Consider the following 13,129-nt stretch of genomic DNA (forward strand, 5'->3'; position numbering starts at 1 on the left):
CCAAGATTAGAGGCAAGCTGTCATCATGTTCCTAAAGCCCTTCGGTAGTTGGCCACCTAACCCTGTTAAAAAGCTCTCGCTGTATTCTCCTGCACCAGTCATTGAGAGAGAGAGAGAGAGAGAGAGAGAGAGAGAGAGAGAGAGAGAGAGAGAGAGAGAGAACAGATTCTCTGGAGCCTAGAAAAACAAATCGTCATTTGCATTATGTATTAGGGTAATGACAATGGAGGATGTGAAGAGCAGCCCTTCTCCTTAAGAACGTTTTATAGAGCAGCTCCGTGAGGGCGCTCACTGATGGTACTGACTAGTATGTCTGCCGAAATAAGTTCCAAACAGAATTAAAGTACAGATGAAATACACTTATAAACTAATTCTTTATTTAAATAATTGAAGAGGGCACCAGCGCCAAGCAGCTTCAGAAAGATGATAAGGTGTCCGGGGACCTTTATCCACAGCCAACACTAGCATCAGACACTTTTTCAAACATGGGGAAAACTTTCTAAAACGTACACAGATGGTGAGGTTGCCAACCAAATCTGAATACATTCAAAAAGAGTGTTTAGTTCGTAATTGTTTTGTCATTGGATATTTTCTATGGTGATAGAAAATAAGTATACAATTACTAGCATGACTGAATGTCTTAAAATGATGACATTACCAAAACTATTTCATACCACAAAGGATTGAGAATCTCCCATTTAAGGCATGGTACTGAACTCCTCAGACATAGTCTAGTGAACTTGGATTACAGTGTCTCAATATGTACAGATATAAACCAGTCTCTTTTCTGACTCCCACAGTGATGAATAATGAATGATACTTAGTTACATAGTAACTGTGTAACTATAATACATATGTAAATTTGTGTATAAAATGCTTACACAATACATTTGAAGTAACAAGTCATATATACACATATATATACATATATACATATATATTCATTAAAATGACAATTTATCGGTTACTCCAGACACCTGAGTCTGAAATGTTTCATCAGCACAACTTCCCACGCTCAGATGTGCACACTGGGGAGCCTAGGGCCACTTGCCCTCTCCTCATTTTGTAACCAGCCCCACTTCCTTAGCAAATGGCCTTTCTTTATCGACAACTGGCAAAGAACAGTTGATATGAACTCAGCAGTAATTTAAGGCAGGTTGATGGCCTGGTCCTCTGGGAACCTGGGAATCTCCTTAAACTCACTTTGCTTCCTGAAGAAAAGCTGGGCCAAAATATGGTCTGAGGTGGCCTGGAGATAGTCATCCATGTCGAGAGTTTGCACCTAACGAAGGAAACAAACAGACGTGTCATCGCCACACTGCTCAGAGTCCTACAGAGGCCTCAGGACTGCCAAGGCTTTGGCAATGTGATTGGTACTTGGCTATTTAAGTTCATACAACTGAACTCCTGCACAAGGTGATTGCCTGTGCCAGTCTCCCCTGGCCATGGGGAACTCACTGTTCAGTTCTGACAGGGAAAGTCTGGGAGGAAATGAGCTAAGATGCCCGCAGCCTTCCTTAGAAGGACTCTTTAGTCCCTCTAAGAAATGCATCTATCGCCCTGTGAGCAAGAATGAGTGGCAGACTTCTCATGGTTGTACACCATGGTCATCTGATGAGACAAGCCTCACAGCCTGGTAACTGCTCCTGGAACTCCATGGCAACACTGGCTTCTCCCAACAGGGTGCTAACCTCTGCTCCAACATGAGGAGGCCTATCCATTCCTGGGAATCGATATTAGGAATCGTATTCGCCAACTACCGTGGGTCACATCTTCTAATATTGCTGTGCCGTAACTGAAATGCCTTCATAGATCTGTGCACACTGACCCTTTAGTTCAAGCTTCAGAGAATCAAGGAGTGATTTAATGGAACATTGCTTTAGTCTCCTTTTCTTCACACATTTTTCTCATCTAGCTTACTCATCCACCCCCCCCCCGACTCAACACGTGCACATTGAGGCCTCCTTTGTCCTGACACACGGCTTCGCAGATTATTGACAACTGTCTTGGACTTACCTGATCTCCAGTGCTGAAGGCAAGAACGAAGAGCAAGTCTTCATCACATGTGTTCTTGATGTAATGCTGGGTTCCAATAGGGAAAAACACCACATCTCCAATGTGAATATTAAACTCTATGGTTCTTTGAGCATCGGTGAGGCCCACCTGAGGGGAAAATGACACTTTAGAACACACAGTCACAAACCCATGCAGGATGAGTATGAATTGTGAAGAACAGACACGACATAGCTTGTGGCTACATACATGTTCCTTAACAAGGATATGACAGGAACAGAGATGTCAAAAAACAGAACCTTACATAAATACCCTTTGAAGTGTGTGAGAACATCCAGGACACATAACATCGTGAATAAAATACAGCAGCTATTACCTTCTAATAAAGGTCACTGATTATGCTCCATGTACATCGGAGAGGAATTATGTCCAGTGTTTTCCCACCTACGTGATTTCAATTGTGCCGTCTTTCAGCATAGCCTCTGAAGAGTCTTCTATTTAAGAGTTAGAGACTAGGGCTGGAGAGATGGCTCAGGGTTAAGAGCACTGGCTGCTCTTCCAGAGGTCCTGAGTTCAAATCCCAGCAACCACAGAGCTCACAGTCATCTGTAATGAGATCTGATGCCCTCTTCTGGTGTGTCTGAAGACTGCTACAGTGTACTCACATACTTTAAATGAATAAATAAATAAATCTTAAAAAAAAGATCTAGACACTAAAAAGCAAATAACTGAAACACAATTTGTAGATGGCTGCAACATCCTTTTTTAATTTCCTGAAACTTTCACTCCTTTATACTTTTATTCCTTTTGTTCTGAGTGAATTTCATGTGTTTTTTGTCCTTTCCTTCAAGATTGAGAGAAATACAGACCATCGAAGCATTTTATTAAAATTAGTAGGCAAAGGTATTGTGTCATTTTTAAATATATTGAAAATATTTAAATATAAATATTCTTGCTGATTCATTTCCCCTTCTCTCTGTTCCCCACCATCCCCCTCCCCACTGTGGCCTCTCACCGTCTATTAACTCCTTTCCACAAAAAAAGTCTTGTCTGGTTCATGTTACTCTAGAATAACCAATGTCGGATCCTTGTAGTTACACAATAGATATCTTGGGGAGTAACAGTTTGATCACATAAGTGATCATCCAAATACTCTCTGAGGAGTAAAAGGGGTTGACCATAGTTTCAGCCAGACAACAAGTACACTCAACATCTCAAATAAGCTAGGTATATGGCCATTATACAGATGGGGTATAAGACCAGCATGCTAATGTCCCAAGCCTTTCCAGGGTCCCCCATCTATCTTTTGCTGAAAGACAAAAAGTTATTTCTGTTTCCCCATAGCAGAGCACTTTGCATAAGCTAAGGGTACACAACTGAAAACCTAAGTTTGTTCTTTAGGCCTCTACCATAAAGCATAAATGTTTATTACTTCCTAAATACTCTTACCCACTTCAGAAATACAGAACCTCTTTATTCTTTCTGTCTCCTCAAATATGAAAAGCATCGAAGGGATCTCCATGGTGTCCTCTGCAAAACCAGTGTCCACCAAGCCATTAGGAGAGATTTCTTTTGTTCCCAAAGGCTAGATCAACAAGAGAGATGCCTCCTAGTGGCCCCTTGCTACATCAAAGAAAGTTTGAAAGAAATGTTTATTGAAAAATTACCTTTCCACATCCGCTCACTACGTATCCCATTTCATTTGCATTGAAATGAAAATGTGGCTGTCTTAATCCATTATTATAAATCCTGAGTGTATTCAAGGCGAGGGCATTTTCATGCTTTCAAGAGAACAGGAGAAAACATAGTTATTTAGCCAACATGCTACTGAGCAACCCAACAATTCACAATACCATAAATATCCAATATCCATGCATCTCTGCAAACATCACCCATGCTCCTCACAGGTACTCCATTCCTTACTCCTTCCAACAAGCTGGCAAAGCTGTATCATTCTCCCTACTCCACAGAGAATGACTGAGATGCAGCAGAAATGGAACAGGAGCCCAGGGAATCTGATAGCGCAGCTATGCTATGGAGCTAAATGGAACTCACGAGACTCTCCACTCTCTCCACTGATGTGACTGCTTGTGTCAGAGAAGTCCCAAGGCCCCTGAGCACCTCGGTAAACAACTCATATGAATGGGGTTAATTTGCATGGTTGTAATCAGCCCATGCCGGCTTAACTAAGACACTACTTCTCCTACCAGTAAGAAGAAGCATGAATCAGATCTAAATTTCCTATTTCATCTGCCTGGATAGTCATCGATAGGTTTTTCCCCCTCTGTAAAGTTTGTAAGAGCCAAAAGAACAAGATGTTTACTGTGAGGTTTCCTCTACTATTTCTAGTCAAGGCACTGGCATCCATGAAGTCTTAGCAACATGGCTGCCTGAACAAGATCTGAACAAAGACAACACGTGTTAACAAGAAAGGGAGGCATCTCCTAGCAAAGAACAAGAGGCAGCTAAGAAATAATGAGAGCTCGAGAAATAATCCTCCTCAGGGAAGAGCTCCCAAGTTGGTTATCTAACAGCAAGTAGCTGAAATTATATTCACACAAGGTAAGTAAGCACACACACAGACACACACACACACACACACCACACAAACACACACACACCACACACACACACCACACAAACCACACACACACACACACACACACACACACACACACACACGTATAACAATATCTAAAACAGCAGCCATGAATTTGAGAGAGAGTAAGGTAGGTGTGCATAGGAAGGGTTGGAGTGGGGGAGGGAAAGGAGAAAGCAATACAATTATACTTCTATTTCAAAACATAAAAGAGAAAAAATAAAAGAGAAAAAAATTTTATGTTGTTTAATGATAACAAAAAAAGGCTTTATTCCTTAACTACCTGATGTAGAAATTCACTGAAGATTCTCTCATTGTTGCTTAGTTCACTTCCATTCTTCCAGTACTGTGCTCGCTGGATGACTCCTCCCGGAAACTTATATTCTTTTGAACCTGAATCAGATGAAGGTTAAGACAATATAATGAGTACTTCAAACCTGAGCTTCAGTGGACACCCAGCAAAACACAAATGTCTTCTACTCACGTAAAACTTACATAGTGTGGATTGCTGACCCCGAGCCATATGCACTCCCACCAGGCACAGTTAGATTCTAGTCTACCTCCCAAACTGTCTTGAAACTTTTAACATGGAGATTCCTAGTACTCTTCATTCAATTTAGGGAATCTAATAGAAAGCTTGGTAGTTACCCCAAACAAAACCCTACAAGTCTGCAAGTTTGATATTTACTTCAAAAAGCAAAATTCATGGTATCACTATGCTTCAAAATTCTCAGTCACTCTTTTCCTCATGTAAGATATGGTACAAACTCTTCAGTATGGCTTCTAAATCCTAGATGGTTGGGACTAGCCTCTGCCATCCATGTCTGGCTTGCAGCATTTCCCAGCTCTAAAACATCCCCATCCCTCTTCAAGATCCTTTGTTGAGTTTACTCTTGACTGGAAGACTTTCCCCACATTACCTACTGTATTGAAAACTAGGGCGAGTTTGTTGTTGGTTGTTTGTTTGTTTGTCCTCAAATTTCTCTCAGCAATGGCCCACCATGAAAAAAAAAACATTCTAGGCATATAGATAGAGATAGATAGATAGATAGATAGATAGATAGATAGATAGATAGATAGATAGATAGATAGATAGAGATATGGATATGGATATGGATATGGATATAGATATAGATATAGATATAGGTATAGATATAGATATAGGTATAGATATAGATATAGATATGAAATATACCATACCTTTAAGGTCAAAAAAGTATCTCCATGTAAGGCTGTCAGGAGACTGTACATAGCTAGCGTTCATGACTAATTCTGCCAAGTTGGGAGGAAGGTTGATCCCCTGATCCTCGGTTTGCTTCTGGAATTTTCTAATGAAATTAACTCCACCTTTGGGCTGAAACACAATCATAAGTCACACATATGGCTATGAAACACTCCACAGATTTTACTGACAGAAAAGAAAGTGGCAGAGGGTCTGGTAACCCTAGCACAGATGGGCTTCCATTGACCCAGGCAGAACAACTTCTGATATTTGTGAATGCATTTTGTTTTAGGTGATCAATATAAATTCCTGAGAAATCATACATTATTTCCCATACCTACCAATATTCTCCCTAAGAAACCATTTTCTTCTCCCTCTCTCTAGAGCAGTAGCTCACTGGAAAGCAATCTCACAAGTTAACTGTGTGGATTCCTATGCTTGCCACTGAACCTTCTCCAGCTGCCAGATACAGACCGTCACCATTTCTCCTCTATCAGCACTGTGAACATCTATGTCTGACCCTCTGTAACCAGCAACATCAGTTATTCCCCTGTGGTAATGGAAATAGGTGTCTGGAGAGGTCAAAGGCTAATTTTCAGGAGGAAACGTTATGCTATGGAATCATACAGCTGGGTGACAGCGGGGAATAACAATATACTATGTGCATTCAGAGGTCAGAAGCCAAGAGTTTTCCCTGTAAAGAGCATGTTTGAGGAGAGAGATAGGTTTAGCCTGATTAATATTATATCATGTAAACATGCATGCACTAGAACACCTTGGTATCTCATTAATAATTAAAAAGTTTTTAAATTTGTTTTAAAGTTCCAATAATTCGGGAAACAGGGTCTTCAGCTGAAATTTAAGCAAATATGATTCCATCATATGCAGCAAATTCTCCCCACAGAAAAAATGAGTGATCTCTTGACTCCTCAGGGCTATATGTGGCAGCAATTTTCCATTAATTATATCATAATCTTTCTAACGATACATGACAATTTCATGTAGAGGACCATCACAAAAGGAATGCATTTTCAACTTTGGTCAGGAGTAAGAATGCAAGATACACTTTTGAGCGTGCTATCCCACAGCTACTGTCACTGTTAGTCAAGCTGTGGCTCTGCAATTGCTAGATCTTAGAAACACTGATATGTACTCTCCCTGTGCCTGTGGAGAACACCATTTCGTGACTTGACAAATGTCGCATACCTTAAGTGATCTGGAAGCAATGTCTTCAGGTGTAGAAAAGAACACATCATCAACATCTAGAGTCTGTAACTCATCGTGGGTAGAAAAGAAGAGTAAGAAGAAACAGTCATCATCGCCCACGTTCTTTATCCAATGTAGCGTATTTTTAGGAAAGAAGATCACTTGGCCAGCTGTGACATTGTATGTGGTAGCAATCTCACCACCATCATCAACCACTCCGATCCAGGCCGTCCCCTAGGACATAAGAACACTAGTTTCACTTAAACCAATGCTTTTCGATCTGCTTTTTATCACTCAGTTTGTAAACCTAGTTTTCAAATTCTTTTCCCATTTCCTTCCATCGCCTTATAAAATTTTAATACAATAGCTATTACATAACACGTGGTGTGTGTGTGTGTGTGTGTGTGTGTGTGTGTGTGTGTGTGTGTGTGTTATTTTTTGTCCCCATAAGAATCCACTTTTCCTTGGGGCCAATATGGTTCCCACTAAGATTCCATGTTCTAGAACTGATTAAACAAGTCTAGAACATGTTTTAAATTAAGACTGAAGCAATACGTGCAGAACCTGTGCTGCTTACAGGTAATTAAACAGGCACATATGTTTGTATACACACTTGGGGGATAACACATTGATATATGTGTATTATAAATAAGAAAACGTCTATACACAATTTTAATAATGGAGGTAATATAATAGCATGCATTTCATACTTTTGGCATGTCAGGTACCTATCTAAGCACTTTACTTGATTAAATTTAATTATTTCTTATATTAACTCTGTAAAAATAGTAGTTATCCATATTATGTAGGTGAAAAAACTGGGCTTGGTTGAGGATATGCATTATCTTGAAGTTACTTAAGATAGTCAGTGACCAATATGGGATTTAGACACAGACGAGCAAGCTCCAAAGCCTATATTTTTTGTCCATACTACATCATACTTGAAGCCTTCTAATAAGAAGTGAAACTGAGCTAATGTGTGAAGATCCCGTGAATTGTTATAACTGAATGCAGTTAAATGCCGGACGTTTATACACCTCTTAGTTACATTGGTTTTGTGGCAGATAACCTTATACTCAGAGGACAGGCAATGGTTTCTTTTATTTTCTCCTCCTTTCTTCATTATTTATTCATATTGTTGCCAGTATTTATATTTTAGAGACACTCACGGTCACATAGTGAGACAAGTAATGGAGAGATTAAAAAAAAAAAAAAGAAGTCTTTGTTCTAGCACAACAGGCAATGTGTATCTTGGATCCAAATGGGTGTTAAAGAAAGAAGGAAACGATAAACCTGGTCTAACTCAGTGCCTCTGGCTTGTCTAACGCCTTTTAATACAGTTTCTCGTGTGGCGAGCGTCAACCATAAAATTACTTCCTTCCTACTTCATAACTGTAATTTTGCCTGCTGTTAGGAATCATGATGTAAATATCTGATATGAGAACATCTGATATGTGACCCTGTAGGAGTGGAGACGCAAAGATGGAGGCCCACTGCTCTAAAGCATTCTGTCCTCCTCCCCAAGCACGTGACAGCACAAATACCCATCTATTCTCTCGGGGCGCCAGTCAAGTAGAGCAGAGGCAGCCCAGTGGTCAGTGGTCATGGGATGCTCGCCGCTGAGCCAGGCTCACCTGCCTCCTCATCTACAGGTTCTCACCTCAGAAATGGCGCCCCAGCCTGCAACAAGTTACTCAGAGGCAGGCAGACGCAATCTCCACAGACCTGTAGGATAGTTCTTTCCTTCTCATCCTCCGTTAGCCCCTTGCCCTAGTTTTACAGGTCAGGAATCTTACAATTCTTCCAGGATCTTGAGAACACCTGAGTCAATAGAGTCCATGCTCAGAAACCAAATTCCAAATTACCCAGGGACTTCTGAAGTAGCCTCCTCAGGCCAAGTGGGTCCCAAGGCCTGTTCTCCACTGTAGCTGGCTAGTCTAACTAAAAGCCTGAGTGCGCGTGTATCTCTCAATTAGCGGACTTCGTGACAACTAAAAGAACATCCGGCATTTAAGCGCTGAAAGAGGATGACCCGCTTCTACCTGCACGAGATAGCCATGTTCGTTGGCGTTGAAGTGCCAGTGAGGAGCCCGGAGACCCTTGCTCTTTATTCTCAGCGTGCCCAGAGTCATCTGTGACCTCAGACTGTTCAAGCTGGTACCAAATGCCTCTTCTTCCTCACTGAGATAGTCTTTGATGTTGTTCCTGTACCGAGCCCACTGGATTGCACCGCCAGGGAACTCAAACACCTAAAAGGTGAAAAGCAGAAAATCATCACCATCGAGGCCATCTTCAATGCTTCTGTCCATGAAGAATGTGAGTCCACTATTACCCAGAGAGTAAGAAGGAGGCAAAATGGAAAATTGATGGGGAGTAAATTTTAGGGTTTCCCAAAAGGAACAGCACTCCTCTAAGAGTCTAGGAACTGTAACAATGGTATAGGCTATGCCATCAGCCTAATCCTATCACACTCAGATGCACAGACACACACACAGACACACAGACACACAGACACACAGAGAGAGAAAGAGAGACAGAGACAGAGAGACAGAGAGAGACAGACACACAGTTCCACAGTTCTCTCTCTCTCTCTCTCTCTCTCTCTCTCTCTCTCTCTCTCTCTCTCTCTCTCTCTCTCTCCACCTTGATAAGAAAGTGGAAAGATTTCCATTCACAACCTGACATATTTCTCTTCTCTATCTAGAGTATAAAATAATCTACTGAAATTTTCGGCCTGAATCCAACATCAGACCAACTTTGCACTCCTCTAGTCTGCACCGCCTCATTGGCTCTCCCCATGGAGAACAGTTTAATAACATGAAGGGTAAATGTAGCTTTAAAATCATCATCTAGAGACCAGTTTTCTAATATGCATGATTCATACCTTGGATTTGGGTAAGTGGTTAAGAAACTGAAATTTCGGATCAACAGCCTTCTGTACTTGGGAAACTGCTGTCGGCGCAGTTGAGGTTTTCTGCTCGAAGTGAGGCTTGGAGTTGACATAAACCAGGGAGAGAGTAAGTACTCCTATTGTAGAGGTGATGAAGCAGGCGAGCAGACACAGTAGGAATACGCTCACCAGCGACCATCGCCTCTTCTTTTCCTAGGAGAAATTTTGAAGCCATTATTCTCCATTTGTGACAAAATGGTCTCTTTCTGGATTTTTTTTTTTGAAAAAATTTTCAGCTAACTTCAATCAGTATACTCTATGTTTACATCTTATCTATTGGTGTTGAATCAGGAAATTATCAGAACATGAAACATTTAGGGCTTCTTGACATTTTTTTTAACCACATCCACATGAAGAAATATATTCCTATACTTAGTCACTTATGTCTTTCATAACACACACACACACAGCACACACCATCATTTACACGAAAATTTCCCATATAATTCTTATTCTACTACTTTTAAAATGCTATTCCTACACACTGTATGCATATCATTATTAATAGGTACAAACTGAAGTTTGTCTAGGTCCCTTTAAATAGAAAATATAACAGGTTATAGTGCCTGCTCAGATTGGTAGAGAAAACAAATAGCAAAGTCACCAAAGAATAATCCCCTAAACAAAAAGGATAAAAAAATTGATCAGAATGCATGACAATATTGCCGGTGGGAGGGTGTGAGGCAGTTACTATGGGCAATGATTTGGCCAATAAAGAGCCACAAGCAGTATCTAAGAATTTATAAGAAAAGGCAGTAGCAATGAGAAAAGGGTCTACTGAGAACACTAAAGAGCTTTCTTAAGCTCTATACCAGTCCGGGCACAGCACCCCAGCATGCAAATCTCTACCTTACCATGTTGGAGAGGGGACCAATCTTTCCCATAGAGGAGGCTTTCTGTGTCCCATCTTCCTGCATTTCAAATGCCAAGTTGTCCATTGGCAAAAAAGGGTCTAATAATCCACTGAAAAAAAAAGAAGAGAGCTTTTACAAATAGAGATTCCCAACCGGAGAGAAGTGAGACTTCTCAAGAAAGGAAGCGCTTATATAGAGCTGATAGCGAAGGGAAATAAGGAAGCTGACTCCCAAATTATGATACTGCTTTAAAAAAAAAAACTACTCTTGAAAGAGATGTAAGACGAGATATCAGTAAGGAACCGGCAATAGTCCCCAATTCCTTGGCAACTGATGACACATGCTCAAACAGCGACAGTCACAGACAACCTTTACTTCCTCCTAGCAGTATGCATCATTTGTAAGTTGGGTATTTCACAAGTAGAGTATGACGTCATTCTTACAGTAATATTGTTGGTTTCTCTAATTATTTCTCATTTTTCAAACTGGGAAAATTAAGCCATAGAGAAATGGCACCCAAATTCCAAACCAATTTTAGCGTTGGGACTAAGCACCTAAGATTCTCCCTTGACTTCACTTCTCTAGGGTTTTGATGATGGACAAGTAATTTAGTAAAATCTTTTCATGTGCAAATCAGCTGTGCCTCTGAGCCGTGAGTTGTTCTTCTAATGCTTACGAAATCATCTTTGTAGCTTGACAGCTGATTTTTTTCTGTTTCTATTAACAGATATTAATTATATAAATCACAGCTTTCACAGTGACATTTTCATATATACAATATACTTGTTAATTCTTATAAAATCCACTCTGAATCATTTTTCTTGGTCATGAGTGGAAAATGACTGCTCTGAAACAGCGTCTGCAATCCAAAAGATCAACACTGGGTCCTGTTTCTACTCATCCGTCTTTATTCTTCCTGTAAACATGACCAAATGTTTACTTCATTCCAGGTGATATGACATTAATAAATTTAGGGTAGGAAGAAGCCTTAGTAGTTTTAAATCTACCTTAGAAAACTTTTACGAAAAAAATGTGTTAAGCTTTATTCTCTGAGTGTTAGAGTTTGTGCATGTTTTTTGGTGACATAAAAAAGAGAAGGCATGTGTCTCCTGGAATGTCATCTGGAGCTGAGCTCTCAAGTCCCAATGCAGACTCACTGAGAGACATACTCAGTCAATCCCAGTAGATCCTACAGTCTTGGCTCATCCACAAACAGATCTAGCATAGAGCAGGTGGGAAGAATGCACTTTACCTGGACCGACCAGGTTGCATGTAAATCTACTCTTACCTGCTGAAGAGCTGACCTTGCAGCTTTTCTACTATATTTATGGAATCTAAGGTGCATGGTTTATCAATCTAGCATCGCTGTTAAGGGGAGATGTTTAAGATGAGTCGTCTTCTAGACTTGAGGAAACATACTATACACACTATTTATTACCATTTATCACACAATCGTTAGATTAGGATCATCAGAGCACGGTTGACACAATTTGTGTGTTCCTCTTCTCTCTTGAGTATAAGAAAAAACACTGCCCTCTGACGCCAGCATTATTTAGAGTCTTTGCGTAGCATTATTAAAACAGCTGAACAAGTAAATTATCAACCAAAGTATACTAAAATGCTGAAATTCACTAATAAACTCAACCAACCACTGCAGCTAGATAAGGTCCCTTTGATCTTTGCAGATTAAAAAGCAAAAGGTTCAAATAGGCCGAGTTATTTTTTTTCCACGCTAACAGACTAAGTAGGTCACTAGCAACACAAAACCAGAGGTCCAGCTCCCCGCTGCTAACCTGACTCCGTCCCATTGCTCTTCGTTCCTTTGCATACATTAAATAGTCGACGTAAGAAGCAGTGGGATCGTTGCAGGTTCGAGACTAGACTTTTCTACACATAGCAAGTTCCAGGCCGGGCAGGGATACATAATGACAACTTGTCTCAAAGTAGAACAACAACAACAACAACAACAAAAGTAAAACAAATGAAGTCATATCAGCAAGCAGTATAAAGAACAGAGAATGTATGGCTCCATTTATCTCTTTGTAAAGCACCTAATGTCCAGTGTAAGAACCATGCTTGTGTGCTCTAGCCAAAAAACAATCGGGAACTCAAAATTAAGCAGAATAATTGATAAGTATTTCTATTTGCACTTTGTTTTTTAATCATCTGGTCATGTACCTCCCCTGGCCATATCAGAGACTCCTTGTGTACTCATTTCCTTGTTTCTGTACAGTCAATTGGAAAGACACTCTTCTAGAACATTCTGAAGCTCGCCCCTACTGGGA

At 40.4% G+C, this 13,129-nt stretch overlaps 1 protein-coding gene across 1 annotated transcript; it reads right to left on the bottom strand.

Annotated features, from left to right (window-relative positions):
- Window positions 1–355: 355 nt before the first annotated feature.
- On the bottom strand, window positions 356–11,008 carry LOC134482986 (uncharacterized). The gene is made up of 9 exons (XM_087593697.1): window positions 10,845–11,008; window positions 9,925–10,143; window positions 9,083–9,289; window positions 7,041–7,274; window positions 5,813–5,966; window positions 4,896–5,005; window positions 3,681–3,794; window positions 2,017–2,163; window positions 356–1,282 (listed from the first exon to the last, which is right to left on the bottom strand). Exons 1-9 carry the CDS (start codon window positions 10,926–10,928, stop codon window positions 1,148–1,150), a joined length of 1,404 nt encoding a protein of 467 aa, XP_087449823.1. The 5' UTR covers window positions 10,929–11,008; the 3' UTR covers window positions 356–1,147.
- Between the last annotated feature and the right edge of the window lie 2,121 nt (window positions 11,009–13,129).

Source organism: Rattus norvegicus, chromosome 18 (assembly GCF_021556685.1).
Source record: "Rattus norvegicus strain SHRSP/BbbUtx chromosome 18, alternate assembly SHRSP_T2T, whole genome shotgun sequence".
Taxonomy (NCBI): Eukaryota; Metazoa; Chordata; class Mammalia; order Rodentia; family Muridae; genus Rattus; species Rattus norvegicus.

Coding starts and splice junctions, on each gene's coding strand:
- LOC134482986 (XM_087593697.1), bottom strand. CDS start 10,928: ATGGACAACTTGGCATTTGAAATGCAGGAAGATGGGACACAGAAAGCC. Junction 10,144..10,844: donor TTGGTCCCCTCTCCAACATG/GTAAGGTAGAGA, acceptor AATTTCTCCTAG/GAAAAGAAGAGGCGATGGTC. Junction 9,290..9,924: donor ACCACTTACCCAAATCCAAG/GTATGAATCATG, acceptor TTCACCTTTTAG/GTGTTTGAGTTCCCTGGCGG.